This window comes from Radiomyces spectabilis (assembly GCF_025331425.1).
Source record: "Radiomyces spectabilis strain NRRL 2753 chromosome Unknown BYT42scaffold_3, whole genome shotgun sequence".
NCBI classification, from domain to species: domain Eukaryota; kingdom Fungi; phylum Mucoromycota; class Mucoromycetes; order Mucorales; family Radiomycetaceae; genus Radiomyces; species Radiomyces spectabilis.
This window is the reverse complement of record NW_026251928.1, coordinates 421,774-449,652: the sequence shown is the minus strand read 5'-3', so window position 1 is coordinate 449,652 and position 27,879 is coordinate 421,774. Positions and strand designations below refer to the sequence as shown.

Sequence of the window (27,879 nt, the reverse complement as noted above, 5' to 3'; positions counted from 1 at the left end):
CACACCGTTTGCTATGGTTGAACACTTTTTGTTTTTGTGTTGGATTTTCTCAGACTGTTATCAATCCCATCTTACCTTAATCTGCTCGATTGACCCTTTTACTAGCTTATTTTATCCCACGTTGCAATTTTTGTACCAATGAAAAATTAACAGGATGAACCAGTAACTGTTCTGCTGGAATTTTCCATTCCAAAGATCTACTTTATTTCACAACACGCTAAACTCAGAACCAATGACAACCAGGGACACCGATGCTTTCCTGCACAGGACCCATGGAAAAGAACAGTTGGGTTCGAGCCCTCCATTGTCCCGCAAAAGGAAATCAGCCAATGATTGGATGAATAAATCATTCAAAGTCACGATTCGCACCTTTTTGCAAGCAACCATTCGATTTGGATCGTACTATGGCAACAAAAATGCGTGTCCAAGTTAATTGAAAGAGCGGGTTCCCTTATAGTATGTTGCTTTATGATCCATATTCAACCATCAGACAGAGCTTTAGAGTATAATACCTTGGAAAAATATGGGGAGAGGGATAAAAAAAGATGGCGGCGGTTCAAACCCGAAAAGATTGACAATTTGAGACTCCGTCGTCCCAAAAGTGTTTTTTTTGTTATTTTTTCTAGATCTCGGGCTTTCTCTTCCCTTCAACTCTTCTTCTTTTCAATAAACGTTGCAACGATGAGTGAGCGAATAGCGGCGTTTGACGAAAAGTCGACTCAATCGATTCCAGAAGAAGTTTTGTATACCGACGTACCAGCGACAGAGATCAAATCAGCCGCCAGTTTCGAGCAATTATCACCGCCTGATGGTGGACGCGGTTGGGTTATTGTCGCTGCTTCCTTTTGCGTAAGTCCAATTGAATTGTCGCTGTAGGAAAAAAAAAAGTGGAAGCGTGGGCTTTCAATACTAAACTTGTTCAAAATTCGAATTTTTTTAGGGTTTGTTCTCCATGTAAGCTAATTTGACTTTGCGAAATGCTTGGAGGATAGGCCATTGGTTATAACTGGTTTTTTTGGTGTTCGTTTGTCATCCCAATTAGATTTGGCTACAATTACTCCTGGGGTGTGTTTCTCAACTACTATAATCGATATGTTTTCGTGGACCAGATGCCCACATTGTCATGGATTGGATCTATTTGCGTGGCCTTGTTCTTCATTCTGGGTCCCATCAATCAATTGGTGATTCGTAAAATGGGATACAAGTACATGCTGGCTACCGGCACCGTTTTATGCTCAGTTGCATTGATCTTGGCCAGTTTTGCTACACAGGTAAATGTTTTGCTTCTTCCTGATTTGTCTTTGTGTCCAAGTGGCGAACCATGCTGAATGAAACAAATCGATCCAAACCAGGTGTGGCATGTATTTTTGACCCAAGGTGTCCTGTTTGGTGTTGGCGCTTCATTTGTATGGTTCCCTTGTATTGGAGCTCCGCAGCAATGGTTCTCAGAACGACGAGGACTGGCAGTAGGGATTGCCATGTCTGGATCCGGCATTGGTGGTCTGTGTGTCTCCAATATTGCTCAAGCCATCATCGCTTCGCTTGGCTATCGATGGGCGTTGCGTATCATCGGTATCATGTGCTTTGCTCTTCTTTCCCTTGCCACCGTCTTTGTTCGGCCTCTGGGCACGGCTCGCCAAACCGGTGGTCATGACAAGGTTATCAATTGGTATCTGTTCAAAAATCCGCAATTCACCATCATGTTCTTGCACGGCCTCATTACAACCTTTGGTTACATGGTAAAATAATAACATCAGGGTGCACTCTAAAAATTTATTGTTGCTCACCGCATTTTATTTTTCCTCTTCTTAGACGCCCTTCTTTTTACTTCCAGGTTTGTGTTATGGCGAATTTATTGACGAAAAAAAAAACATATCTAATACCTTTTTGATTTGCAATCACAGCGCATGCTGCTAGTCTCGGATTGAGTCCATGGATTGGTACGAATTTGTCTGCCATCATGTCGGGCGTCAACGCTGCGGCCCGTATTTGTACAGGTTACATGGGCGATAAACTCGGTCGATTCAACAGCTTGTTCCTTTGCACGTTTTTGGCGGGTGTTTCTTGCTTGACGATCTGGATCAATGTGCACAATGCAGCGACCTTGTGGGCATTCGCTGCGTTGTATGGTTTCTTTGGTGGTGGCTATGTGGCGTTATTTCCTACCGTGCAACCGCAAGTGGTTGGTTTGGAACACATTTCACCGGCGGTTGGTTTGCTGTACTTTACGAATCTTTTCGGTTACATGTTTGGCACCCCCATTGCTTCAGCTCTGATGCGTCTTTCGGATCCTCCGGATTACCGTGCAGGTGCCATTTGGGCAGGCTGCACTGTTATTGTTGGCGCGTTGTTCGCTGGTTGGCTGCGCGTAAAGAAAGCCGGTTGGAAGCTCATTAGAGTATAGTTTTAGATCCTTATTCATGTTCCTTCTCATCCTTGTTCTCATTTTCATATTTTTCAAATTGTCGTCATTTTGTTTTTTGTCTTTTTTTTATAAAAAAAATGTATAGAGTCGTTCCCACATCCCCGTTCCGCAGCACAGCAGTCTCGCGTTCCTTATAAAAAATTCAGGCGAATTTTTGATTGTTCGTTTCTCCTCAATACCAGTCAATGACACTCAACATTTCAACGAGTCGACTTGCCAAAGAACTGAGTATGTCGTTGGTTACACTTTTCCAATTATCGTTTCGCAGTGTACCATTGGCTAATGCAGCGAATGTCACTTTTAGGGGCTTTGGATAAAGATCCGCCTCCTGGGATCGTATGCTATCCAATAGACGACGACATGACCAAACTTGAATCATGTAAATTGCTTGTTTCCTCAGTGTGCCATTGTCAAGAGCTAGGCTCATGTTTAGGATCTTTGTTTTTTTTTCTCAATCTAGACATGAAAGGACCTCCTGATTCTCCATATGAAAAAGGACTTTTTCAACTCGAGATTCGAATTCCTCAACAATACCCGTTTGAGCCACCCCAGATACGCTTCAAAACACCCGTTTACCATCCCAATATTGACGATGGAGGCCGCATATGTATAGATATTTTGAAGGGAGGCGAGAAGGGTGCGTGGAAGCCGTCGATGAACATAGCCACGACCCTTATTTCGTTGAACCAACTGTTGGCGTGTCCCAACCCAGATGATCCTTTGGACGCGGAAATCGTAAGACCTAACCATTATCGACACTCGGATTATAATTTCTCACACCTGTTGGTATATCGCAGGCCAAAGAATACCAGCTGGATCATGAACGATTTCTTCGGAACGCCAGAGCATTAACTTTGAAATATGCAACAGGCCAGCATCATGTAAGTTATTGGAAGAGAAATATGTATTTTTACGCAGACCACTGATTATCCTGTGATAGTCTGCCGAAACGAACGATCCAATGGACGCACCATTGAATGAAACAGCTTTTACAGAACCTGCAGGAATCGCATTGTGTAAAACAACGGACACAGCTAGTGCCAGTAATGGCAAATCCCGATTATCGCTATCAAAGCGGAAGCAGAAAGCGAAAACCAATCCGCCATCAAGTGATCCTACTGATAACGATGCCAGCACCGATACTGCACTAACCTTCTCATCCTCATCCTCATCCTCGCAAAAGCAAGTATCAGCAAATAAGCAACCAGTAACTCCGACTGCTGATACGCGCAGCGAAACGGACAATAAGAAACTGCCAGAAGAAGCACCGTCCCTACAGTCCAAAAGCTCCGCAGAAAATGGTGTTGAAATACCATTATGCGATGCAGAAAATTCAGATCATGATAAGGCAGATGGCTTTGGCAGAAACAACGCCATCCCCTGTGGCAATCCCCAAAACCATCTTCAGGAGAGCGCCGTCGAGGAGTCTTTAGCAGGCACATGCTCGGAAGCCCAGGAACCATTGAATGCGTCTTTTGAACTCGCCTTTACGAACATTTCTGTCACGTCATGCGATGAAGGGACGAAAGAAGACGAGGCGCCACCATCAAGCGAGCCATCTCCACCACGTGAGACATCTCCACTAAGCGAGGAAGATGATGAGTCAACAACGCTGAAGATGGAAAAAGAAGCAGCCAAGGAAAATAACATGACAAATAAAACGAAATGCCCGTTGGCAATGAGCCAGGAGCCGTCGGCTGCCGGAGAAAAACGGCCAACGTCAGTTCCAAACAGTGTTGCTTCCGTGGAGGAGATTCATGCGTCGTTATCAACGAGAGGAAGTTCCCAGCCACTCGGCAACGTTCCATCCAAGTTACTGCAGGACCACTTTACCAATTCTCAGCCCTTGTTACCCATGATCAACGATGATGATGATATTGTTATCGAATCCCGGCTCACAAAGGCCAAACGAACCAAAGTGAACAAATTAAGCTTGAGCCGAACAAAGAAGCGAAAGATCAACTGATCATTCAAGTCTATCTCCAGTCCATTACCCACCTACTTCCCTGATCTACCATCACTCACATCCACCTTTTTCACATCCTTATGTACATGACCCTTCCCCTTTCCATTCCTATATAACAATCTTCACATTGCATCATCCTTTACATTAAAAAACAAAATATAGATACACAAGAGCTTTGTAGTGACATTAAAGTATGCCAGTTTCTTGACGATACCTCTTTGTTTACACCTATTTTTCATATACATATCCGATCCCTCTGGATGTATTTGGATAGGATCTCTTTTTATTGATTTGTTTGTGATATAGGGACCCAAGTGCAAGAGTCTGAATTTTTTTTTTAAAGAAGCGGAACCTTTTTTCTCGCGATGTGTCAGCACAATTCATTATCCAGTCACGCACGGTGGACGACCGTTCATGCTGCTGATATAAAGGCGGGGTGCATAGAAAAAGGATCACTGGTTCACCAAGCATGTCCACCGTCGATCTTCCGCAATTAGAAACTTTGGCCATTCAACTCTCGGCCACCGGGGTAGCAGAATTAGCATTCAATCGACCTCAACGTTACAATGCTCTTTCTCCAGAAGCATACAAGGTAACTTGGTAAACTGTTGGTCGAATCAGGGAACCACCCAACTCATAAATTGTGCTATAAAACTTTGAATGACAAAAGGACTGGCTGAAAGCAATCCAGTGGGCGGCATCCTGTGATCGGGTGAAAGTGGCGGTTTTGACGGGAAGAGGCAAGTATTACACTTCAGGACAAGAGCTGCGACGGCCCGACCTGTCCGCGGTTGGTCAAGACGCTCAGGTGAGAAAACTAGACGTGACCAAGTAAGTAGCCATACTATCTGTTGTCGTTTAGTCCAACACTAACGATCCATGTTCCATGTTTTCAGGACCTTGGTCGATGAATTGATCAAATTTCCCAAATTACTGATTGCAGCGGTCAATGGACCTGCTTTCGGATTTGGTGTCACCACCTTGGCGTTGTGTGATGTGGTCTATTCCGTGCCTCATGCCACTTTTAACACACCTTTTATGAAATTAGGTAAGGAGAAACAAAAAAACTGACATTTAATCCAGTCAAAAACATGTTGATTAATTCATGTATTATGCAGCTTATTGTGCCGAAGGCTGTTCCTCGGTTTTGTTTCCAAGGTAATTTGCGTTTTTTCGAGTCTAGAATTTTACAGCAAATGTTGATTGATCTGCGATTTTAGAATTATGGGGCCATCCAAAGCCAATGAGATGCTGGTATGTCTCTGTAAAATGGAGAGAGAGTGAGGGAGAGAGCAATGCCATGTGGACTGAACTCTGTTTCAAACAGCTGATGGGTCGTACATTTACTGCTGAAGAATTGGAACGATGTGGACTGATCAGTCGCATTTTCCCTGCCGAAAATTTCCTTCAGACTGTGTTGACAATAGCTGAAGACTGTGCCAAGTTCTCCGTCGATGCGATGAAAATTACCAAAGAGTTGATTCGTGGTATTGATCGTGATTTGCTTCTGGAAGTGAACGCTAGGGAAATGCAACAACTACTAGAACGTATGAGAAGTCAAAATGCAATTGATACCCTCAACCAATTCGTTGATGGAGTGGAAAGAAAGCGGGCAATGAAGAAGGCCAAACCGAGTAAATTATAGAACGTTGTTGCCCCATGGTTTTCAAAAGCTATTATTAATTGATTCTCGGACCCCTTACTTATCGATTACCAAAACACATTTTTGTCAGGCCCGCTGAATAAACATTGTATAAAATTCCAGATGAAAAAGCACTGCAAGTGGTTGTATTCTTTCGAACCAAGTTAACGTCATAGACTTGAAGTAATGAGTGTACATTATTGAGTTAACCAAAGAATGGTATGATGGTGCTATACATTCTCATGTTTTGGCGATTCATCTGGGTACAGTATTGACTTGCCTGAGGTTTTGATCCATGTTCACGTATGTTCGGTCGGATGCCAGCGCCAAATATTATTGACGGAATAATACTGTGTAAATGTAACATATTTACGCTATCCAGCAAAAATAAAAATAAAACAGTGATGTCAAAACTTTAAGGGGGTTTTTCCATGTTGGCATCTTGGAAACGAGTTGTTGAACGAATTGAATATACCGATTGACCACAGTGCAAATGTATCTTTTGCGTGAGCCATTTAGCGATGCCGCTTTTTTTTGTGATGCTTGTTTGTCCATAACATCTTTTTATTTTTATTTTTTGATACCATAGTCCCGATGATGCATGTTCTCGCCCACAATCACCTTGGCTTCATAACAGTGGAATAGTAATAAAAAGGGTTATCGAGAAATTTCCATGTCAATTTTTTTGCCAGATGGCTTACACAATAATATTCTCGGGCGTAATAGAATTGATCATTATGAGAACAATCAGGCTCAAAATCGACATGAACAGCATGTTGTATTTCCGTGATAAATACTGTAACATCTTTGATTCACCCCTTTACGATTGCCCCTGGATGGCACGATGTCGAGTATAAAAATCGCTAGAACTAGAGACCCTTCAAAGATCCCTTTTTTTTCGCCCTAGACACTACTGTGATGAAGCCTGTTCATTCATTGATTTTCAGCTGCTTGATCGTCCTTGCCAGCGTTCACATAACATTGGCGCAAATACCTGCATGTGCTGCTCAAGCTGTGTAGGTATCTCGTGTGAATAGCCACGGCCCTGAGATGAGAAGAGATTCCCCACGACTCATGCCCCAATTTTTATGTTTAGCTTCAACCTGTGTTTGCAAAACGAAGATGGGTATTTAAAAATGTGCAGCAACGAAGGTATGTGACATTCCATCTTATTTCTGGCCATAGAAACCGAGAAACGAAGAAGAAAAAGGAATAGCATTGATTGAATTGTTAGTTTAGATTATAATTGTCTTTGCAAGGTAAATAGGCGCATGAGACCTGTCAGTTTCAAGGGATGCAAATCCAACCTCGATGATTTCGTGGCATGATTTTCTAGTGGCATACGGCCAAACTTGCGTGTTGGGATAACTGTCCCAATGACCCGGCAAGAAGCGCTCAAGATGGACTTCAGCAAACGTTTTGCGCTATTGCTAAAGCACACAATAGCACGACTTCTGGGTTAGTGTGCAAGACACAAGGATGGGAGACAATTCGAGGAGGTCACAAGTGAACTGATTACACCTTATTTTTCTCTCTTGAACTTGAATTCTATTTATAAAACAGACAACCCAGTAACCCTGCACCAAGCATCACTTCCAGTGTGTTGGCGACGATCTCCATGACGAGCGCTCCCGGTAGTTCAACATCCGTCTCCAATATTATCCATATTCACTCGTTGGCCGCACCACTGTCGATGCATTCTTCCTTGATGGCTGCTATTCTAGGCGTTCTACTGCTTATCTTGACGACGCAGTAATTCAGCCTTCTTTTTGAAGACGATTGTTCCTCATTTAGATCTTTTTTTTTTTTCTCTTCAGATTTCTTTTGTTTTGCATTTTTTCTTTTTATAACGATCTTATTTGCTAAAGATAAAATAAACTTCAGCCTCGTTACTTGCGTCCCGTGCCACATCAACAGCCAAAAGGCTATTTTTTCCCTTTCTTTTTTTTTTTTTTTTTTTTTTTTTTGCTTTATCTCTCAATGACATATTTTTGCGTTTTTATTTCTGGACCGACTGTCGATCGGTGAAAGAAAAAAAAATTGGGATGACGATGATCCTAAAAGCAGGAAAACCCAAAGGGTTTTTCTTTTTATAAACGCATTATACTCGGTATGGTAATGGATGGATGATGCGATTGGTAAATCCTGGAAACCCAATCCAGCCACTCTTGGAACCCCGCACTACTTGAATCCTGCGATTCAATATGCTGTTATGACATCTACGTTTCAAAAAAAATGGAACCAAGCAACAAGAATCCACACAGTTTAACCCATGAGAAAAGAGATCGATCCAATGTAAAAACGAACATCACCTAAAGTAACTTGCACCACTTTAGAGATTTTTTCTCAAAGTAAAGCTATTTTTGACATGGATTTTCATGTCACGCGATGATTCACAAAAATTCAATGTAAAGGAAAAAAAAAAGAAAACATGAATCGGCTATTCTCGACCCACCGGCCACCAGGGTTACACGGCTGGATGTCTTGCCATCCTTTGGCTCCGCAAATCTCAGCCCCTTTTCCCTTTTCTCTTGGTGACTATATATTTGTTGCATTCATTTTTAGTTTTCTTAGTTCTTTTCTCTTCTTTTTATTTCATCTTTAGACTTGGGAAAAAGCCTTCAATTTTTTTTTATTCGTCCATTTCTTTTTCAACGCAAACATGCGCTGTCTTACTCTTCTACTTACTGCGACCATTGTGTCGGTTACCAGCGCCGCCGAACTGACTCGTATTCCGTTGTATAAACGATGGAACTCGCCGGGACTGAAAAAAGAACCTATGATCTACGATGATGGCTTGGTATGTTGAAATGATCCCCCCAAAAAGAAGTCAGAAAATTTTTTCGTTTTACATGCATGCTTACCTATTCTTTGCAGCTCGTAGCCAAAATGCAAGTGGGTATGTAAACTTTGGCAACCTTCCGATTTTCGGTATCAACGTTCCGGACACGAAAAAAAAAAATCTTATGTAATGATGTGAATAGGCACCCCGCCACAAGACTTTGATGTATTGTTCGATACCAGTTCCTCGTTGGCTTGGGTTCCTTCGACAAAGGTACTTCTTTTTTTTTTCTTTCTTTTGACAACCTTATAAAAGAAGGAGATGAAGGAAATAGAAAAGCAAAACAAAACAAAACAAAGAAAATTAGAATTAGAACCAGAACATGTAGGATTAACTTGCTTATTCTGTCCTTTTTTTTGTTTTGATTTGTACGTAGTGCCACAGCTCCGAATGCAGACAGCATGACAACCGTTTTGAAGCTAATCATTCGTCAACTGCCGTCAATCTTCACAAGAAGCAGTCGATCATTTTCGGTGATGGAAAATGCATTGATGTTGAACTTTACAGAGTAAACACGATCGTTCCTTTCAAAAAATGCATATACATTTTCTGAAACAGACCCAATGACTGACTCTCCCTTTTTTTTTTTGCAGGATACCATTAGCGTGGCTGGATTACCAGTAACTGATCAGCTCTTTGGTTCAGCTTACAGTGTGTCTGGCATTGGCGACTCTAAATACAGTAAGTTGAGGAACGCAGGTTCTCTATCTATTTTAATATGTTTACTTAACATTGATTTTTTTTTTCTAGTGGGTATGCTCGGCCTTGGCGGTTTTGCCGAAGACGGTTCAACCGACTATTTAAACTCAACAAACAAGAAGGCAACGGCCGGATCGCGAGGTAAACATGCGTCTCTATTTTTATTTCTGCATTTTGGGCGCAAAATGACAGAGAGAAAAAAAAAAAGATACTGACGTTTTTATCTTTACTCTTTTTTTTTTGTTGGTGAATTGTTTTCGGTGTCTCCCCTGTAGAAATTTGGTCTCGACAATGTAAGTTCTAGACTCCTTTTTCAAGGGAAAAAAAAAAGGCGGCGGTCCCAAAGACGCATTTTTTAGCGACTCCAGAAATCACTAATTAAAGAATTTCTTTTGGAATGCTTCTTTTTATAGATTCAAATACTGGAGGATATGCCCAGAACGGATTTGGGATGGGCTACGGCCAACAGTCGCAGCAATTCGGTATGTACCAAACCGCCGGCAGCGGATTCATCTCCAAACGTTGGAACCAGCCCGATGCCGAGTTTATTTTTGGCGGTGTCGATCATACCGTGTACAAAGGCAAGATCGCCTATTTGCCCTTGCCCACATGTGACTATGGCGATTCGCCATACTGGAAAGCAACATTGACGTGCGTGAAACTGGGCCACAAGGTCGACATCAAACTGGCTCCCAAATCCTTGGCAAGCATGAATTCCGGTACCAAGTTTATCAGCGCTCCTGAGAAACAGGCGGATCTGCTACACAAGGCCATTGGCGCCACCTATGATTCGGAAACCCACACATACCAGATGAAGTGTTGCGAAGTTGACAAGTTGCCCGACCTTGAATTCAGTTTCCAGGGTTATAAAATTACGCTCCCGCCGTCGCAATGGACCGCCAAGACCAAACACGACGATGAGATGTGTTACACCATGATCCGTCGCAACACGCACGAGAAGGACTGGATTCTTGGAATGTCTTTCTTGAACAACTTTTATCATATTTACGATCTTGGTAACAAGAGGATCGGTCTCGCCGTCACCAAGAGTAACACCAAGGCCGTCATTCGAAAGACAGGTAGCCGAAAGAGATCATATAATTAGAAAAACTTTCTAGATTGGTCAGCTTCTACTCACTTTTGTCCATCCTCATTTTTTTATTCCTCCGTTTCTATTTCCTTTTTTTCTTCACCCATTTTTCGTGTGTTTCTTTGTGTCCCCCCATCCCATTCATTACATAGTTTAGTTTTTTTTTTTTATACATCTGCTCAACACCTGTCTTTTATAACGCATCTGTAAACTTTTTTTAGATATCCACAAAAACCCTTTTACAAAAAAAAACCGTAGTTTATCCCGTCTATTTTTCTTTTTTTTTAACCATTGCCCTGTTTTACGAAGGAGAACCCTTGTGGCGTTTTTATAAAAAAAAAATGAAAAAAATAATAACCCAACAATCCCATTATCCCAAACGACGATTGCCTTTCTTGGCTTGTTCCATAAACGGATCTTTCCGTGGAAACGGGTGGCAGTCTTTTTTTCAAACATCGATGGTTGCACAATGTCGTCAATCCATCCCACTGGTCGCCGGTAAACGAAAGAAAAGAGGGAAAAAATAGAAATGATGATGATGAGGATGATGATAATGCGGGCTGGGCAAGAATAGGTATGGAAATGGCCTGAATCAATTGTGCCGGAAAAATTTCATTCCCATCCAGTTCCACACGACAAAATAGATCCACACTATCGCAGTAATAGGGACTAAAAGGCAATAATACTGATCGTGCTTGATCCAGTCCAATATCTAGATATCAAAAGGAAAGCCATCAGTTTGCCCCATTCTATAAATAACTCTTTTTTCCTTTCCCTTCCACAGCTCCACACACAAAGAATACCTTGTTATTCGTGTCAGGCACGTATTGACTCCCCACGAGGGCATACATGGTGGTCATGAACATGAGAAAAGTCATGAGCAGTAAAGCATATCCCCAAAGATACGTGGTGTCGGGTATCGTCTCTGAGGTGTGACCCGCTAAACGTCGCGCATGCAATGGTTGAGCTGCAAGGCCTCCGCTGGCTGCAGTCCTAGGAAAAAGAATCGACTTGGAGGGACGGCGACGATGCGATTGCATCAGATGATCATAACATTTCTATTGCCGTGTAGTTCCTCAACCGATTTTTTTGGATAAAAACTTCAAGCAACACAAGTGACTGCGAACTCCGTTTGAGGATCCGCTATCCCACACAGTGCCGGTATTGCCCATGCTCAATGTGTCTTTTTTTTCATGTGGAAGCTCTATTACCGTATCCCATCATGAACCCTCAAATCTTTTGATGGTAACGGACAGAGACATTCGTGCTCTGGATTTTTACTATTTTTTTCATTTTACGTTTACAGGTATAAAATAATTTTTGGTAGTATGTTCTTCAAGCATAGTGCTAATGAACCCATCTCAAAGTGCCGTTACAGCAAGGCCATCAGCGTGGAGCGTGAAAATAAAAACTTTCTTTGAAGCGGTGTTGAACAATATGTAATAAGTGCCGACAGAGTCAGCCCCATTCGTACATCCAAGCTTTGTGTTATAAGCTTCATTGCCGTTCATCAAATCCAATGACTCCGCCTAAATCATAGCCAACACTTCCGACCGTAAGTTGTGGGTTTAACAGTTATACATCTTTCGATGTGGTTTTCTCCAACAAAGGTTTTCCTTTTTCTTTACTTTTTCACCATTTGCTACAATGATCACAGAAAAATTCAAAAGTGGATGCTTCGTTACCATGGTAACTCACGACTGTGATCAATAAAACCCGTCACTTCTTCCTTTCTTTCAAGTGGCTTAACATATTGAGCAACCACAGTTCTCTTTTCTTCAAATGTTATCATCGAGTGAGATAATGATCATTTATCTATGAACTGCTTTGAATACAACATTGAATGGTATTATCTGCTCCACATACTATCGTCTGCAGTACCAGAAGAGCGGTCCCCATGGATTAAATAAAGTGACTAAAGCTTCCAGACGAATTGCAGCCTTATCAAGGCTTTGGTGCTCTATGCTTATGCCAGTCTCAAAAAGTTATAGAAAAACTATTTTGTATATGTATACAGCAAGTAGGAGTCCCCACTAACAGAATTACGGATATGATAATGAACAAAAGCTGTCTTTTTCTCGTGAAAAATGAAAAGATGTAAAGAATCTGACTAAGGAAAACCATATCATAATGTGAGGATATTGTACTCACAATCGGAACAGCAAGTTCAAAAAGGAAGCTTTACAAATGTACCAAGAGCTTCAGGTTGGATAAAGCCGGTTCAAGTTCAACGCGGTTACAATGTATGCATTGGCGAGTGATTGAAATTTGGGTTGATTCACAGTCCGATAAGGTTGATCAGCATGCAAAGCATCGTTCAGGCAATTATCTTTTTGGTGGGCCGTCTCATCTGTTGACATTCCATCTGTCCTCATTATGAATCCTACCCCGAAAGCCAACCTCTTCGAACTCAATCCCAATATCAAGAGGCTTTTAACCATTGATACTTTCAAGGCAAGCTTCGACAGATAACAGAGATAAACCATAACCGGTCGCGACTTACCATGTGAGATGGCAGGGAAATGTGTCGACGACCGAATTTGTAGAGCAAATTTCGAGTAATGTCATTCAGCAAATGAAGGACTACAGCGGACAAGGTTTGCATGGACCCGCCTTTGTACTCCATCCAAAGGACAGTTCACCAATGACGAAATTTTAGCTGCGTTTGATCCCAAACCCTTTATCCGTACCTTTGAAAATGTGCTTGACGAACTAAAACAACTGCGCACCAGAGTTCAGCAACAATGCGATGAATTGGAAGCTAATACACAAAAGGCCGACCTTCAATACAAGAAAAATATCACGGAACTACAAGACTCATTTGAAGTAAGGCGGCTTTTTTGTCCCGAGTCATGCATGCTTTATCTCAAAAGAAGAGCGGCTGACAAGCTACAATAGGACGTCTATCGATCGTATGACGCATTGGAAAACCGTCTTGGTGATGTGGGAAAGACGGCAATTCGAATTGGTGAACAATTGGAAACTATTGATAACCAGCGATCCAGGGCTTCCGAAAGTCGTGATATTATTGAGTATTTTATGGAATTTCAAGACGGCAGTTCAGAGCGATTGGACATGTTACGATACCAGAGTGGGGATGAAGGGCAATTCAAGGTAATTTCGTCGAATGTATTATGGAAGCCAGGAGGCCCATCATTTTGATATCTCGGATTAGGCTGCTATTATTGGCCGACGGTTGAATGCTGTAGCCAAGGAAATGGATACCAATATGCGTGTAAGTCAGGACTGAATGAAAATTTTTCATCAAAGTGAAAGGTTGTAATCGTGAACCAAAATGACTAGGCGCGAGTGGCTATTGAAAAGTTTTGCGAAAGTTTTGAAAAGGAGATGCTCGAGGAATTTGATAAAGCTTACAAGGAGGGCGATCCACGCGTGATGGCGGTACGTCGATTATGTCACTCAACAACGAAAGCGAATCGTTCGTTTATAACATGGTCCTTCATGTAGCACTGTGCCAAAGTACTATTCGAATTTAACGGTGGAGCCTCATGTGTCAAGATGTACGTGAATCAGCACGAATTCTTCATGTCGAATCTGAAAATCGAAGAAATGGATCACATAAGGCAGTCGGAAGAGTAAGTCAAGACATTGTTATATCACCATTATTGCCCAGACTTCATCTCATGGACCGCTTTCTCGTCTCAGTCATTCCGATCTCTCCGATCCCAATATGGCTCCACCCGAAGTGGATACAAGTCTTGTAAAGTTATATGATGATATCCGCATTACCGCGAGAAGAGAAGCCGAGATCATTTCCGATGTTTTTCCACAACCGGCCATGGTGATGCAAGTATTTTTGCAAAGAACATTTGCTCAATCGGTAAGTGGAAATACCTGCATGGGTGGGATCAAAAGTCATCCATGCTTATCGCTTCACGGCAGATTCAAAATCACATCGAGCTCCTATTATCACGAGCTGAACGATATTCCCATTTGGCATATTTGAGAACATTGGCTTCCACTCACGCCGAGACCAAACGATTGGTGGAAAATCTGAAATTCTACTATGACAAGGAAATGAAGCTAACCAACACAAAGGAGATTAAAGGATTGGTTATTACCGCGTCCCCGGATGAGGTGTTGGATCGGTGCATGGAAGATTTATTCGTTCCCTACACCGAAGGCGATCGGTACCTGAACAGGGAAAAGATCTCTCTCAATGAACTGTTTGGTAGTATTGTCGCCGAATTCTTAAGCTACATGGTAACAGAATAACCGACGTTTTACAAACGGGCGCGCATCGCAAGCAAGGTAGACTCACTTGTCTTTTTTTTTTTTTGATTATCTTTTTAGCAACAACGGAAAAAGACATCCATGAAAAACCAGTCCGTGTTGACGCGCACACTGAATCAAATTTCGGCTTCCTCGTCGTCTGGCATGCTTTCTGCTTCTTCCTCGTTGCAAAATGTCAATGAAGCGGGTAAAATGTCCCCTGCGAGTACAAACCCGTTCCATACGGATTCTCCCCATCATGAGACGGCTGTGGCACCGCGAGTCAACCTTGTCAGAGTAGACGAAGGTGGCTTCTGTTTGTTATCGAAAGATGCCTTGATGCGCCTTTTTACCATCCACGTGGAAGCCATCTTGCGTTGTGTGGAATTGACCGAAACCCAGGAACTGTAAGCTGCGAACACGGTTTACGAAAGCCGTCACCCTGTCTACATACTAATATCCAGGATAGACCTGCCTCGATTCAGGTCCTGTTTGCTCTGTTGATGGATTTCATTGGTACCAAGTATTTGGACATTGTCTTGGACGAGTAAGGGCTAACATGACCCAACAAGCAAAGACATGAGTCATTGATAAACTGCTTTGTAGTGTATTGGAAGAACTGAGTAGCAGAAGCGAGCCTGAAATGATATGCTTTCCAGTCATCAAAGCGTCCATTGAAATCATGCAGCTCGTTCAAGAACATTTCCGCACCGCCATCGTAAGTCTATCCACTTGAGGGCACTCATACAAAATCATTCATCTCGACGTTTACTCTGTGTGACCTTTTGTCATTAGATTCCATTAATCATCAACGCACCGTCCTATCATCGTGATATTCTCAACCAAAAGAATGCTCTTTTATCCGCATTAGAGGACAAAATCAATGGGGTATTGCAAAAGAGCATCACAAGTAAGAATTATCCTCTTTGAAGACGAAAGCCCCACGGTAATTCACTTCATCCAATGATTGTTAGGTATATCGGATTGGTTAAATGAATTACTGGCGAAACAAAAGAAGAATGATTTTAGACCAAGAGATGAAGAAGTCGTGATGATGAGTGCCGGCACCACGGTAGGTCTATGTTGCTTTTTTGGTTACCAATCATCCGATCTGTCGTCCATTTGACTGAGTCTGTGACAAAATCATTGGATAGCCATGTATGTTGTGTGTTGAGTTTATCACCAAAGTCTACCGATCAGCGAGAGAAACGCTTCAGGGGAAAAATCTGGAAAATCTGTTGCTTAGGATAGGCAATAATTTTTATTCGTAAGTATAATGGCTAGAAAAAAGAGACCTTGATCGCGTATCTGATTTTTTTTTAATCTGACATGGCCCGGATAGGATGCTTCTAGATCATTTTAAGAAATTCTATGTGACACCAACGGGCGGACTGTTGATGACAAAGTAAGTGACGACATGTTTGATTTTCGTGTGATTAAGCGATGAAAATGATTAAACGGAATGAAAAAAAAAATCACACAGAGATATCGCCAAATATCAGGAAGTCATTCGAATGTTTAATATACCTGCTTTGAACGATCGATTTGAGATGCTTCGACAGCTGGGCAATATCTTTTTGGTGAAACCCGAAATTTTACGATCGATACTTTCAGAAGGATACCTGGCGCGCTTGGGATCGGATGTACTGCTGCCCTACCTGGAAAAACGGGTCGACTTTAAGAGTGCCAAGCTTGATCGCATGCTGGGTATTACCGTAGACAGCAGTGGTGCGGTGGGTTCACCGGCTCGCCCAGAAAATGCATCTGGAAGAAGTCAGCGTCGATCTCTGTTTGTCAATGACAACACCGTACTCAGAGAAATGATGAGCCATTACAACAACAACAGGGATTTCTTGTCCGCTTTTAATTTGGCTTAATATGGAGATTTCTGTATTCATCCTTTCTGTTTACCCACTTCTCCTTCTTTTAATGGACCAAGAAAAAAATTTAAAATAAAAACAAAAAAAAAAGCAGATGGAGGGTGTTTTGAGTAGGGCATGGTGATCGCCCTTTTGCCAAAAGTGAAGTTGAGTAGAATTTTCTTTTTTTCTTTTTGTCTTATTTTTTCAAAGGGCGATCAGATTAGTATCCCCAGATTTGGTGTTCTGTAACAGCAAGTCCAAGTTGGAATAATGGTGTAACGTGGGAAGCTTATTTCTTTCCGATGCCCAGACTTGTTCAAAAGTCCATATCGACGTTTCTTCATGTTCGATGGATCCACGGTCGGAGGTCCAAGTCAAACCCTTTTTTGGAGGTTCCAATATGACATTCAACAAGATAAATTATTGGATTAGGTCATTATTCTAACCATTTACAGTAAAGAACGCTAATATCTGAAAAGATATTGAGCTTACTCCTCCTCGTGCCTGAATCTTTGCCTAACGAATCGTTGTTTCTCCCTTCCAGCAGCCTATCATTGATATTTATAGAAAAAAAAATTAAAGTCAAAACAATACAGTAACCATGGATTTTAGACCATGTGGCCGGCTTATTCGTTGAATCCTCTGATTTTTGGCGTAACCCGCCGCTTTAGGAAGTCGGCAAAAAATGATATTCTGTGTCACCTGTGTTCAACACCACCATGGTTTCGTACTCTGGATCGTGGGTTACGAAAAAAAATCATCCATTCCACTAATATAGCTAGGTCTGATGAATAAAAAAAAATCACATAAATACAAAAAACCCCAATCAACCACTATTGAGAGAAACGAGGAGCAACTAAGCAACAAAAAAAAAATTCCATGACAGAGGACAATGCGGTCTTTGAACAATCACTGGGGTGTGCACACTTTTGGGTCTATTACGACTTGCCGCTTTGGAACTGAATTTTTTTGGCCTATCCAATCATTTGGGTCCGTCGGAGGCTACAATGATAACATGGATCGGAGTTTGGGATTCTAAAAGATCGACAGCCGTGTCGTTTGATAAATATGGTCAAGTGCAAAATCCCAATTTTCTTTTTCTTCTCTTTTAATTACCTCTTTCTGATCTTTTTTTTTTTTTGGTGTCTCTTCTTTTTCTTTTTCTTCATCTAACCCACTTCCTTCTTTATGGGCACCACAACCACCGCATCTTTGCGTTCAAGGATCGTTTCCTACAGCGCATCGTTGCTGCTGATTTTGGTCATTCTAGGCGCCGTAGGCCGATTCACTTTGGGTAAGAATTTTCGCTTATCAGATGCAACACACATATGCATACATACACATCCGGTGCATCCGAAGAGTGTCGCAATATGTTGGAGGATTTAGTTATTTACCATTTTTTTTTTATTTATTAGAACCGAATGATCGAACCCGGTGCGATGGTATGCTCAACGACGGCTGGTGGCTGGACGATAACTATACCCATTGGCAGCCTTCCGGATGCATGATGCATACCTACAAACCGACCCAGATTGCTACATGTCTCAATCATTCCCATGTTCTTTACGTCGGCGATTCCATCATGCGAGAACAGTTTTATTCCATGTCTCGGTTCATCCACTGGTACGACGTCAAAGGCCCGCTGCACATTGATCGGAAATACGAGTTCAAGGATCATGGCCTCACCTATGAATTTTGGTGGGATCCTTTTATCAACTCCACACGCACCCTCGATATGCTGAGTGGCAAGGATCCTCACACCCGACCGAGTTTGCTCGTCATCGGCTCCGGCGTGTGGTATATGCGTCACCTTGGTGATAAATACTTTGACGAATGGCAGAAAGCCGTCAATCGGGTTTTTGACGCTGTGCAGAACAACTCGCCAGCTGATGCGGTGCTTCTTTCTCCCGTGGAAATGTTGCAGTTCGATTTACTGACTCCCATTCGACAAGAGACCTTGACGGTCGATAAGATCAACACCATGAATGCTTATTTGAAAGATCGCGAAGCTTCTTTAACACGAAGTGTGCCATTTTCGGTGCCTTTTGTTTGGAATAACATCGCTGCCGGTGCTACCAATATGACCCTTGATGGTCTTCACTATCTTTCACCGGTCACAGGCATTCAGGCCGAATTGGCCCTCAACTTTCGATGCAACGAAGGACTTGGCAAGGAATTCCCCATGGATCACACATGCTGCTACCGTTACCCGGCACCGCATTGGTATCAATTCATTTGGTTCATCTTCTTTCTTTTATGGATACCTCTTGGGTTTTATTTGGGTAAGTATCCGATCTCATGGGAAAAAAGTTGGAGTACCACGGCAGGAGAGCAGAGAAGGAGGAAAACGGGATGATATTCGTTTGTATTACAGTTTTGGCTCACAGTCATTTTGTCGTCATTTTTTTTTTTTCGCAGCTTCTGGTCACACACATCGGTTCTTGTCTCGCTTATACCCTTCCGATGTGTCGGTTTTGCAGGCCATTTTCGTGTTTGGGCTCAGTGTGATTTACATGTATTTTGGAGATCGCACGCACATCTTTGCCAAGGCGCACAAGTATTTTGATGTCAACACATTTGCAATACTGATGTTCGTGACCCTGTTGGGCGGACTGGTGTCCCTGCGGTCGAAAAAGGAAGGCGATCAAGGGTTCCTTAACCGAGCTCAAACAAACGAATGGAAGGGATGGATGCAGGTCATCATCTTGGTCTATCATTTCACCGGGGCTTCAGGCACTCCCGGCATCTACAACGCGGTCCGCGTTCTGGTGGCTGCGTATTTGTTCCAAACCGGTTACGGTCATTTCACCTTCTTTTACAAAAAGTCGGATTTTGGTATCAGCCGTCTCCTCAACGTGATGGTGCGACTGAATTTGTTGACCTTTGTTCTCGAATACGTCATGGATACCAACTACATCAGCTACTATTTCACACCTCTCGTGTCGTTCTGGTTCTTGGTCATCTGGCTTACTATGTGGATCGGTCACAGCCATAACAAAAAGTGGTGGTTCATCGTGCTGAAACTAGGCATCATGTCCATTTTTACCGGTTTGTTTATTCATCAGCCCGGTGTGTTGGAGACTCTCTTTGATGGTCTGAAGTGGATGTTCAACATTGATTGGAATGCGGGCGAATGGCGGTTCCGACTTGCACTGGATGCATGGATCGTCTACATCGGTATGCTCTGCGCCTATGCCTACATTAAATATGCCGAGAACAGCTGGCATGAACACAGACTGTGGACACCTGTGAAATATACCGCCATGGTGGCCTCCGTCTTGGCCGTGGTCTGGTATTTCATCTTTGAACTTTCGCAACCCGACAAGGCCACCTATAACAAAAAACACCCTTACATTTCATGGATTCCCATTCTTGCCTTTATCGTGCTTCGCAACACTACTCAACGACTCCGTAACACGACGTCTGCTTTCTACGAATTTATCGGCACTTGTTCGCTGGAAACTTTTATTGGCCAGTTCCACATGTGGCTGGCAGCGGATACCAAAGGATTGTTGGTCGTGCTTCCATGGTCGACGCCAGGGATCCAATGGTGGGTTAATTTGGCCGTTTCCAGTTTTATCTTTGTGGTGATATCGCATCACCTCAGTGAGGCAACAGGCGTCATTACACGATGGATCTGCTCTACCAAGGCCAAGGAAGTTCGCGCTACTCCCACCCATGCTCCTTCGGGAGCTGAATACCAAGCGCTTCCCTTGCTACCTACCTCCAAAAGTGAAGATTCCGAAACCGTGATGGATCCTCCCGCCAACCACCCTGCACCCTCCGCAAGTGACATTATTTTCGAAGTCCCCAAATCGGTGGAAGATACCATGCCTGATAGTGATATCCGATTAGACGAGGAATGGGGAGCCACCGAAAAGCCAGCATCCAAAATGGCTACTGTTTGTCGCGCCGTATACCATAGTTTATGGTTGCGAACAGTATTATTCTTGATCGGTGCTGGTATCATCAATAGATTCTGTTAGAGCTCATGAATGGGTTTCCCTTATTTCTTTTTATCCCTCATTTCTCGCATTCTTTCTCTCAATCGCTTTTTTTCTTATACATATTTCCCTGCTAGTTTTAACACTCTTATTCCTTCTTTTTTTTTTCTTGGATTTTTATTATATTGCACGTTCCATATATGGGATTGTATGGTACAGAGAAAAAATAAATAATACAAATACAGTCGGCAAACACTATTGGAAATATATAGATTAGAGCCCGTGAAGATGACGGAATAAATAAATAAGGTTAAATGGGTTGGTACGAAGAGTGAACGGCTCACGCAGTAGATGTGGAAGGTTCCTGCATGTAGGGCGGAGGCGATCCGGCGGGTTGATACGCTGGCATATCAGACAAGATATTGTCAAGAATTTGCTGTTGTTTCTGCAAGATATCGTTCTTTAGGTTCATAATGATACCATCATGCTTCCTTAATTGCCGTTGCAGATCATCGACTTGCGTTTCCAGCGGTGCCAACAGGTTGATTTGCATTCCTTGCTGAGTCCCTCGGACTTGGGCTTCCCAAACCTGAAGTTGAACTAGACACAAATTGAGTATTGTCGCCAAGATAATCAAAATCCAAAAGTCGCTTGCTATTCCAACTCTCACCTCGGCGCTTTTGATTGCGTTCACGCTGATCGTCCAAAAAGTAATTATCTTTTCGTAATACCATGGAATCCAACAAAGCCTTCACCATATAGGCTTCGGTCGCCCCTTGGGCTTGTAACAGCCGGATTGCACGCTCCACATGATGTTTGGCACCTGCGTCAAAGACATAAGATGACTGAGATACTTCCTGGATTGTTTCAAACCACTTGCCATTCATGCTTTCTTTATGTTCGCCTTTGCTACTGATCGTATTGAAAAGGGTTGGTGAGTCGACGCCCCAGGCTAGCGATTTGCTTGCTTTTCCCAATGATTGGATGGCGCTCGATATGTCATTTTTTTTCGTTTCAGCTTGAAGATGTTCGGTATGACACTGGGTGATATAAGAAAGTATATGAATTCCTTATGTCAGGGCCAGCCGTTGCAAATGACGGAACTTACCCTTGATTTAGCCTGATTTTCTTGTTCAATCTTTTCTGCAAGTGCAGTGACCTCGTGATAATTTTCAACATCGATGGCTTCTTGGAAAATCTAAGCGGAATATTCCAAGGTAACAGAGTTACGAGAGTAATTCGATGACTATCTATAATATGAGGGCCTACATCTGTTACAAATCGATCCAGTTGTAAATGCTGATACTTGTAACGCTGATATTCTTCTTTAGCCGCCAGAACCTATAGTGTATGGAATGATATTTTGAGCAAGGTCCCGGTCACACAAAGTTGACTACTGATAGAGAAACGGATCATCACCTGTTTACGTAATTTCTCTTTTTCTGTTTGCATGTTTTCTAGCTCAACAATGGCATCTTGCTCCGCTTGAAACGCTTTTCGATGTTTTTCCCTTTGTTCTTCAAGTTTAATTTTATGCGAATGGAACATGGACTTGAAACGACCGCCATTTTCTAGGTTTTGCAATTGCAGGTATTCGCGTTTCCTATCGGCAAAAAAATAGGTGGGCGATACTCTTGATTCAATCTTCGAATCATAGCTTACGATGCTTCTTTGAGTCGAGATACACCTCTCTGTAGACTTTCGGCAGTTTCATTGTGTTCCGCCAATTTCGCTTCGAGTTTCTGTAATAGAGTTCTGGCTTTTTTCTCGGGCTCCAGACAAGCCTTTAGATCTTTGTAAGCGTTGTGTTGCAAGGTAATCAATTCTTCCACGGTGGCCATGGTGATATGAAGAAATAAATTTTCAGGTGGAAGAAACAAGAGAGCTACATCTGATTTGACTCATTTTTATGTAAGTTGTCTTGCGTAACATGCTGAGCAAACCGAGAAAAATATGCTCAGTTTCTTTCTTTTCAGGAAATAAATTTTGAGCGCTTTTTTTTTTCTTGTTCAGGGACAAATCGCAATCATCGCGCATCCACTTGTGTAATTTTCATGGTAGCGTCACCTCATGGTTCGTAAAGTCAAATATGACGCAGCAACATTGCTTTTTGTATTTGAACATAAAATCAGGACTTTTATATGATCACGGATTCGATTAGAGAAGGAAGACATTGTGCATTGTCAGATCATATCTATCCTTATTCGAAACTAGCTCTTCTTTTTCCCTCTTACTACAGTATAAACAACGATCAGAAAATGCTGGTAGCAGCCTTGACAATCTTGAAAGGCTCAGCATAACTGCCAATGCTCGCCATTTTCCCAATTAAAAAATGAGTTCACACAACGAGTGATCAGAGCATGATTATCAGACAATACTGTCCTCAACATCATGTAGGATGAGGCTTATAATAAGTGATCTGTGTTTCATACTTTTTTCTGAGATTCTACTATATATTTCAAGTTTTATGCATGGGGTTGTATGGTACAGAGAAAACAAATGATATAATACAGCTAGGAAACACTATGATATCGTTATATATCTATAGATTAGAGCCGTGAAAATACGGCATAATAAATAGGGGACAATAAAAACTAATCGTTGAAGGAGTGATACGAATAGTAAGCGGCTCATACAGCATATGTGGTAAGTTCCGGCATGTAGGGTGGAGGCGCTCCGGTAGGCTGATACTCTGGTATATCAGACAAGATATCGTCAAGAATTTGCTGTTGTTTCCGTACAATATCGTCCTTTAGGGTCGTAATAATATCATCATGATTCCTAATTTGCCGTTGAAGATCATTGACTTGCTTGATCAGCGGCAGCAGCAGGTTGATTTGCATTTCTTTTTGAGTTTCTCGGATCTGATCTTCCCAAAGTTGCAGTTGAACTAGACACGAATGAATATCTCGTCTCAATAATCAATAAAAATGTCGACTGCTCCAACCCTTACCTCGACGCTCTTCATTGTGTTCACTCTGATGACCCCAAAACGTGTCTTCTTGTAACACCGCGGAGTTCAACAAGGCCTCCACCATATAGACTTTGGTTGCCCCTTGGGCTTGTAATAAATGGATCGCACGCTCCACATGCTGTTTGGCACCTGAATTAAAAGCATAAGATGACTGGTACACTTCTTGGAACATTTCAAGCCACTTACTCTTCACACTATTTCCATGGTCGCCTTCGCTGCTGAGTATGTCCCCGCAGGTTGGTGTGTCGATGTCCAAGGTTAGCGCTTTGTTTGCCTTTTCCAATGATTGAATGATGTCGGATATGTCACTTTTTTTCTCTTCAGCTTCAACGAGTTCAGTATGACACTGCGCGATATAAAAAAGAATGTGAATTATTTATGTCAAGGATCAGTCAATGCAAATGATATAACTCACTCTCGATTTTGCCTGATTTTCTTGTTTAATCTTTTCTGTCAGTGCAGTCAGCTCGGGATAATCTTCAACGTTGATGGCTTCTCGGAAAATCTAAGCGCAACATTCCAAAGTAACGAGGTTATGAGACCAGTTCAATAGCCACGCGGTACGTAATGACTTACATTTGTAATGAAACGATTCAGTTGCAAACGCTGATACAGGTAAAGTTCATGTTCTGCTTTAGCCGCCCGAGCCTACGGTGTGTGAAAAAATGTATATTTAAGCAAGGTCCCGGTAATACAAAGTTGGCGCCTGAAAAAGGAAAAATGCAGAAAATGATCATTACCTTTTTCCGTAATTTCTCTTTTTCTGCCTGCAATTTTTCTAACTGGACCACGGCTTCTTTCTCGGCCTGAAACGCTTTCCGATGCTTTGCTTTTTGTTCCTCCACTTTAACTTTGTGCGAATGGAACATGCACTTAAGGATCCCACTTTGTAGATTTTGCACTTGGCGGTATTCGCATTTCCTATCGACGAACAGTTAGGTGGTGTCCCTTGGGGTCAATCTTCTATTCAATTGCTTACGATGCTTGTTTGAGTTGCGACAAACTGTTCTGTAAACTTTGGATAACTTCATTGTTTTCAGCATATTTCGTTTCGAGATTCTGTAATGCAATTCTGGCTTTTTCCTCGGGCTCCAGACAAGCTTTTAGTTCTTTGTAAATGCTGTGTTGCAAGCTAATCAATTCTTCTACGGTGGCCATGATGATATGGAAAATAGTTTTTCAGGTAAAAAATAAACAATGATTGAAGAAGCCACATCTGATTTGATCCTTTTATATATGAGTTGCCCAGTGTAACATGCTGAGCATACCGAGAAGAATGTGCTCATCTTTCTTTTCAGAAAATCGATTAACAACTTCCTGAGCATTTTTTTTTTCTGCTGAGGGTTAAGTCAAATTGCCTCGCATCTACTTGTATGATTTTTATGACGGCTTCATCTCATGGCTCATCAAAGAAGTATGACAGCAACATCATAAATAAGCACAGAGTTGGCGTTACAAGAGAGCTTAATCCGTCAGGAGACTTGAGTACAAATCAAAAGGAAGATCAGAACATCTTTGATCTAAGCAGTTATTTATTCAATGGATCCAACGAGGTCATCCATACTGGTAGCTATAGAGATGTCGACCCTGGAAGAGTAGCTCGATCCATCCAGATGGTCGACCATCGGTTTTCCTCGTGAAAGGATTTTCATTGGTTCGTCAAATTGGGAGAGCGATCGTAACGTTGCCAGTTCACGACAATCAACATTTGTTTGAACAATGACCCGCAGCTCAGCAATCGGGATTAGAAAATGATGGGGCTCGATGAGAGGGAAGACCTTGTGCATTGTAATATCATCTCTACCATTGTTCTCAACTACTTCTCTTTTTCCCCATACTATTATAAACAACAATGATAAAACGCTGATATGCAAGCATCCTTGATAACTTGAAGTGCTTAGCATAACTGCTGATGCTGGCAAAACCAATTAAAAGTGGGTCCGCACAAAAGTGATCAGAGAACGTTATCAGAGTACGTCATCAGACAATGCTGTCCTCAACATCACCTAGAATGATGCGTATAATAGTTTATCTGTACGGTATCATCATTGGTTGGTGCTAGCATCTCGGATAGATTCTGTTAGAGCTATGTATGGTTTTTGGTTTTCTTTTCCTTCTACAACCCTTATCCGCGTTCGGATCCTTTATCTCAGTCGCTTTTTCATTATATATATTTCCGCTACCTAGTTTAGCGCCTACTTATTTTTCTTTTTTTCAGGGAGTCTACTTTTGTATATTGCAAGTTTGATATGCATGGGGTTAAATGGTACAGAGAAAATAAATGGTTTAATTACAGTCAGCGAACACTATTGGTAAAAACTACAGATTAAAACCCGTCAAGGTTCGGAATAAATAAATAGGGTAAACGGATGGATTGCTCCAGGAGAAATACGAATAGTAACCGGCTTATGAAGCAGATGCGGTAGGTTCTGACATGTAGGGCGGAGGCGCTCCGGTAAGCTGATAGTCCGGTATATCGGACAAAATATTGTCAAGAATTTGCTGCTGCTTCTGTAACATGTTGTTTTTTAGGGTCATAATGGTCTGACCATGGTTCCTTGTTTCCCGTTGAAAATCATTGATTTTCTTGTTCAGCGGTACCAACAGGTTGATTAACATTCCTTTTTGAATTCCTCGGAGCTGGGCTTCCCAAAGCTCCAATTGAACTAGGCACAAATGAATCTCTCGCCTCGATAACCAGAAAGTCGTTTGCATTCCAACTCTCACCTCGACGTTTTTGATTGCATTCATGCTGTTTGTCCGAAGAGTTGTCCTTTCGTAATACCATGGAATCCAACAAGGTCTTCACTATATAGGCTTCGCTCACCCTTTGGGCCTGTAACAGCCGGATGGCACGCTCCACATGCTGTTTGGCACCTGGACTAAAAGAATAAGATGACTGAGACACTCCTTGGAACGTTTCAAGCCCTTACTATTCACGCTTATTTTATGGTCGCCTCTGCTGCTGAACATGTCCCCAAAGGTTGGTGCGTCGATGCCCAAGGCTAGCACTTTGCTTGCCTTTTCCAATGATTGGATGGCACTTGAGATGTCACTTTTTTTCATTTCCGCTTGAAGGTGTTCAGTATGGCACTGCATGATATAAAAAAGGACATAAATTATTTATGTCAGGAGTGGTCGATGCAAATGATAAAAATTACCCTTGATTTGGCCTGATTTTTTTGTTCAATCTTTTCTGCAAGGGCAATTAGCTCGGGATAATTTTCAACATTGGTGGCTTCTTGGAAAACCTAAGCGGAATATTTCAAGGTTACGGGAGTAATTTACTGGTTATCTAGAGTAGGATAGCTTTACATTTTCTATAAATCGATTCAGTTGCAAATGCTGAACCTTGTAACGCTGATGTTCTTCTTTAGCTGCCAGAGCCTACAGTGTGTGGAAGGGATGGATCCAGTTACACAGAGTTGACTACTGTAAAAGGAAATATGCAGAAACTGGTGATCACCTGTGTACGTAATTTCTCTTTTTCTGCTTGCATGTTTTCTAGCTCGATAATGGCATCTTGCTCCGCTTGGAACGCTTTTCGATACCTTCCTCTTTGTTCTTCCAGTTTAACTTTATGCGAATGGAACATGGACTTGAAAAGACCGTCATTTTCTAGATTTTGCATTTGCTGGTATTCGCGTTTCCTATCAACGAAAATTAGGTGGGCGGTGCTTTTGGTTCAACCTTCATATCAATAGCTTACGACGCTTTTTTAAGTCGAGATACACCTCTCTGTAGAATTTCGACAGTTTCATTGTGTCCGGCCAATTTCGCTTCGAATTCCTGTAATACCGTCCTGGCTTTTTCCTCGGGCTCCAGACAAGCCTTTAAATTTTTGTAAGTGTTGTGTTGCAAGGTAATAAATTCTTCCACGGTGGCCATGGTGATATGGAAAATGGGTTTTCAGGTGAAAAAACCAATGAGCGAAAGAGTCACGTCTGAGTTGATTCTTTTATATATGGTTTGCCTAGTGTAACGTGCTGAGCAAAGCGAGAAGAATATGCTCAGTCTCTTTCTTTTTAGGAAAGCGATTACCGACTTCTTGAGCACTTTTATTCCCCCGGAAGGGGAAGGGTGTTCAGAGGCAAATCGAACCTTGTGCATCAACTTGTGTAATTTTTACGGTAGCAAAACCTCATGATTCAGCAAAGTCAAGTATGAGACAGCTACATTACTTTTGTTTGAAGATAATCCGC

At 42.1% G+C, this 27,879-nt stretch overlaps 12 protein-coding genes across 12 annotated transcripts; 8 read left to right on the top strand and 4 right to left on the bottom strand.

Moving 5' to 3' along the window:
- Window positions 1–64: 64 nt before the first annotated feature.
- On the top strand, window positions 65–2,590 carry BYT42DRAFT_222564 (major facilitator superfamily domain-containing protein). The gene is made up of 6 exons (XM_051562593.1): window positions 65–849; window positions 941–954; window positions 1,043–1,271; window positions 1,353–1,739; window positions 1,813–1,834; window positions 1,905–2,590. Exons 1-6 carry the CDS (start codon window positions 469–471, stop codon window positions 2,402–2,404), a joined length of 1,533 nt encoding a protein of 510 aa, XP_051425921.1. The 5' UTR covers window positions 65–468; the 3' UTR covers window positions 2,405–2,590.
- Window positions 2,591–2,716: 126 nt separating this feature from the next.
- Window positions 2,717–3,351, top strand: BYT42DRAFT_491949 (ubiquitin-conjugating enzyme/RWD-like protein; the record flags this gene model as incomplete). Its single annotated transcript, XM_051564112.1, has 3 exons — window positions 2,717–2,804; window positions 2,886–3,160; window positions 3,223–3,351. 3 exons carry the CDS (start codon window positions 2,717–2,719, stop codon window positions 3,349–3,351), a joined length of 492 nt encoding a protein of 163 aa, XP_051425920.1.
- On the top strand, window positions 3,174–4,452 carry BYT42DRAFT_222642 (uncharacterized protein). Its single transcript, XM_051562594.1, has 2 exons — window positions 3,174–3,306; window positions 3,366–4,452. Exon 2 carries the CDS (start codon window positions 3,387–3,389, stop codon window positions 4,389–4,391), a length of 1,005 nt encoding a protein of 334 aa, XP_051425919.1. The 5' UTR covers window positions 3,174–3,306; window positions 3,366–3,386; the 3' UTR covers window positions 4,392–4,452.
- A 176-nt stretch (window positions 4,453–4,628) lies between these two features.
- Window positions 4,629–6,137, top strand: BYT42DRAFT_222382 (ClpP/crotonase-like domain-containing protein). The gene is made up of 6 exons (XM_051562592.1): window positions 4,629–4,983; window positions 5,062–5,222; window positions 5,288–5,439; window positions 5,510–5,549; window positions 5,612–5,645; window positions 5,719–6,137. Exons 1-6 carry the CDS (start codon window positions 4,861–4,863, stop codon window positions 6,034–6,036), a joined length of 828 nt encoding a protein of 275 aa, XP_051425918.1. The 5' UTR covers window positions 4,629–4,860; the 3' UTR covers window positions 6,037–6,137.
- A 794-nt stretch (window positions 6,138–6,931) lies between these two features.
- BYT42DRAFT_558976 (uncharacterized protein) lies at window positions 6,932–7,968 on the top strand. Its single transcript, XM_051567056.1, has 5 exons — window positions 6,932–7,049; window positions 7,130–7,185; window positions 7,273–7,292; window positions 7,370–7,491; window positions 7,597–7,968. Exons 1-5 carry the CDS (start codon window positions 6,952–6,954, stop codon window positions 7,787–7,789), a joined length of 489 nt encoding a protein of 162 aa, XP_051425917.1. The 5' UTR covers window positions 6,932–6,951; the 3' UTR covers window positions 7,790–7,968.
- Window positions 7,969–8,412: 444 nt separating this feature from the next.
- BYT42DRAFT_222111 (aspartic peptidase domain-containing protein) lies at window positions 8,413–11,069 on the top strand. The gene is made up of 10 exons (XM_051562591.1): window positions 8,413–8,833; window positions 8,911–8,932; window positions 9,018–9,088; window positions 9,143–9,199; window positions 9,252–9,383; window positions 9,469–9,556; window positions 9,626–9,715; window positions 9,850–9,867; window positions 9,988–10,653; window positions 10,886–11,069. Exons 1-10 carry the CDS (start codon window positions 8,696–8,698, stop codon window positions 10,996–10,998), a joined length of 1,395 nt encoding a protein of 464 aa, XP_051425916.1. The 5' UTR covers window positions 8,413–8,695; the 3' UTR covers window positions 10,999–11,069.
- Window positions 10,908–11,970, bottom strand: BYT42DRAFT_558958 (phosphatidylinositol N-acetylglucosaminyltransferase subunit Y-domain-containing protein). The gene is made up of 2 exons (XM_051567055.1): window positions 11,468–11,970; window positions 10,908–11,376 (listed from the first exon to the last, which is right to left on the bottom strand). The coding sequence occupies exons 1-2, from the start codon at window positions 11,702–11,704 to the stop codon at window positions 11,257–11,259; spliced, it is 357 nt and encodes a 118-aa protein (XP_051425915.1). The 5' UTR covers window positions 11,705–11,970; the 3' UTR covers window positions 10,908–11,256.
- A 1,012-nt stretch (window positions 11,971–12,982) lies between these two features.
- Window positions 12,983–16,948, top strand: BYT42DRAFT_558952 (exocyst complex component Sec10-like protein). The gene is made up of 17 exons (XM_051567054.1): window positions 12,983–13,118; window positions 13,183–13,261; window positions 13,324–13,490; window positions 13,563–13,778; window positions 13,840–13,899; window positions 13,968–14,066; window positions 14,133–14,260; window positions 14,331–14,505; window positions 14,568–14,888; window positions 14,979–15,304; window positions 15,367–15,444; window positions 15,504–15,615; window positions 15,693–15,807; window positions 15,872–15,969; window positions 16,052–16,164; window positions 16,240–16,302; window positions 16,381–16,948. The coding sequence occupies exons 1-17, from the start codon at window positions 13,041–13,043 to the stop codon at window positions 16,772–16,774; spliced, it is 2,622 nt and encodes an 873-aa protein (XP_051425914.1). The 5' UTR covers window positions 12,983–13,040; the 3' UTR covers window positions 16,775–16,948.
- A 1,315-nt stretch (window positions 16,949–18,263) lies between these two features.
- On the top strand, window positions 18,264–20,745 carry BYT42DRAFT_592216 (10 TM acyl transferase domain found in Cas1p-domain-containing protein; the record flags this gene model as incomplete). Its single annotated transcript, XM_051570604.1, is given in 3 exon segments — window positions 18,264–19,041; window positions 19,178–20,365; window positions 20,378–20,745. The coding sequence occupies 3 exon segments, from the start codon at window positions 18,264–18,266 to the stop codon at window positions 20,743–20,745; spliced, it is 2,334 nt and encodes a 777-aa protein (XP_051425913.1).
- Window positions 20,746–21,043: 298 nt separating this feature from the next.
- Window positions 21,044–22,544, bottom strand: BYT42DRAFT_543466 (uncharacterized protein; the record flags this gene model as incomplete). The annotated part of the gene is made up of 6 exons (XM_051565696.1): window positions 21,044–21,303; window positions 21,374–21,743; window positions 21,812–21,901; window positions 21,934–22,044; window positions 22,123–22,306; window positions 22,366–22,544. The coding sequence occupies 6 exons, from the start codon at window positions 22,542–22,544 to the stop codon at window positions 21,044–21,046; spliced, it is 1,194 nt and encodes a 397-aa protein (XP_051425912.1).
- Window positions 22,545–23,107: 563 nt separating this feature from the next.
- On the bottom strand, window positions 23,108–24,875 carry BYT42DRAFT_558940 (uncharacterized protein). The gene is made up of 7 exons (XM_051567053.1): window positions 24,657–24,875; window positions 24,418–24,598; window positions 24,254–24,325; window positions 24,093–24,182; window positions 23,864–24,023; window positions 23,657–23,806; window positions 23,108–23,593 (listed from the first exon to the last, which is right to left on the bottom strand). The coding sequence occupies exons 1-7, from the start codon at window positions 24,833–24,835 to the stop codon at window positions 23,334–23,336; spliced, it is 1,092 nt and encodes a 363-aa protein (XP_051425911.1). The 5' UTR covers window positions 24,836–24,875; the 3' UTR covers window positions 23,108–23,333.
- Window positions 24,876–26,083: 1,208 nt separating this feature from the next.
- BYT42DRAFT_611176 (uncharacterized protein) lies at window positions 26,084–27,565 on the bottom strand (the record flags this gene model as incomplete). The annotated part of the gene is made up of 7 exons (XM_051571470.1): window positions 26,084–26,343; window positions 26,405–26,554; window positions 26,611–26,770; window positions 26,839–26,928; window positions 26,993–27,064; window positions 27,144–27,327; window positions 27,387–27,565. The coding sequence occupies 7 exons, from the start codon at window positions 27,563–27,565 to the stop codon at window positions 26,084–26,086; spliced, it is 1,095 nt and encodes a 364-aa protein (XP_051425910.1).
- Window positions 27,566–27,879: the final 314 nt, after the last annotated feature.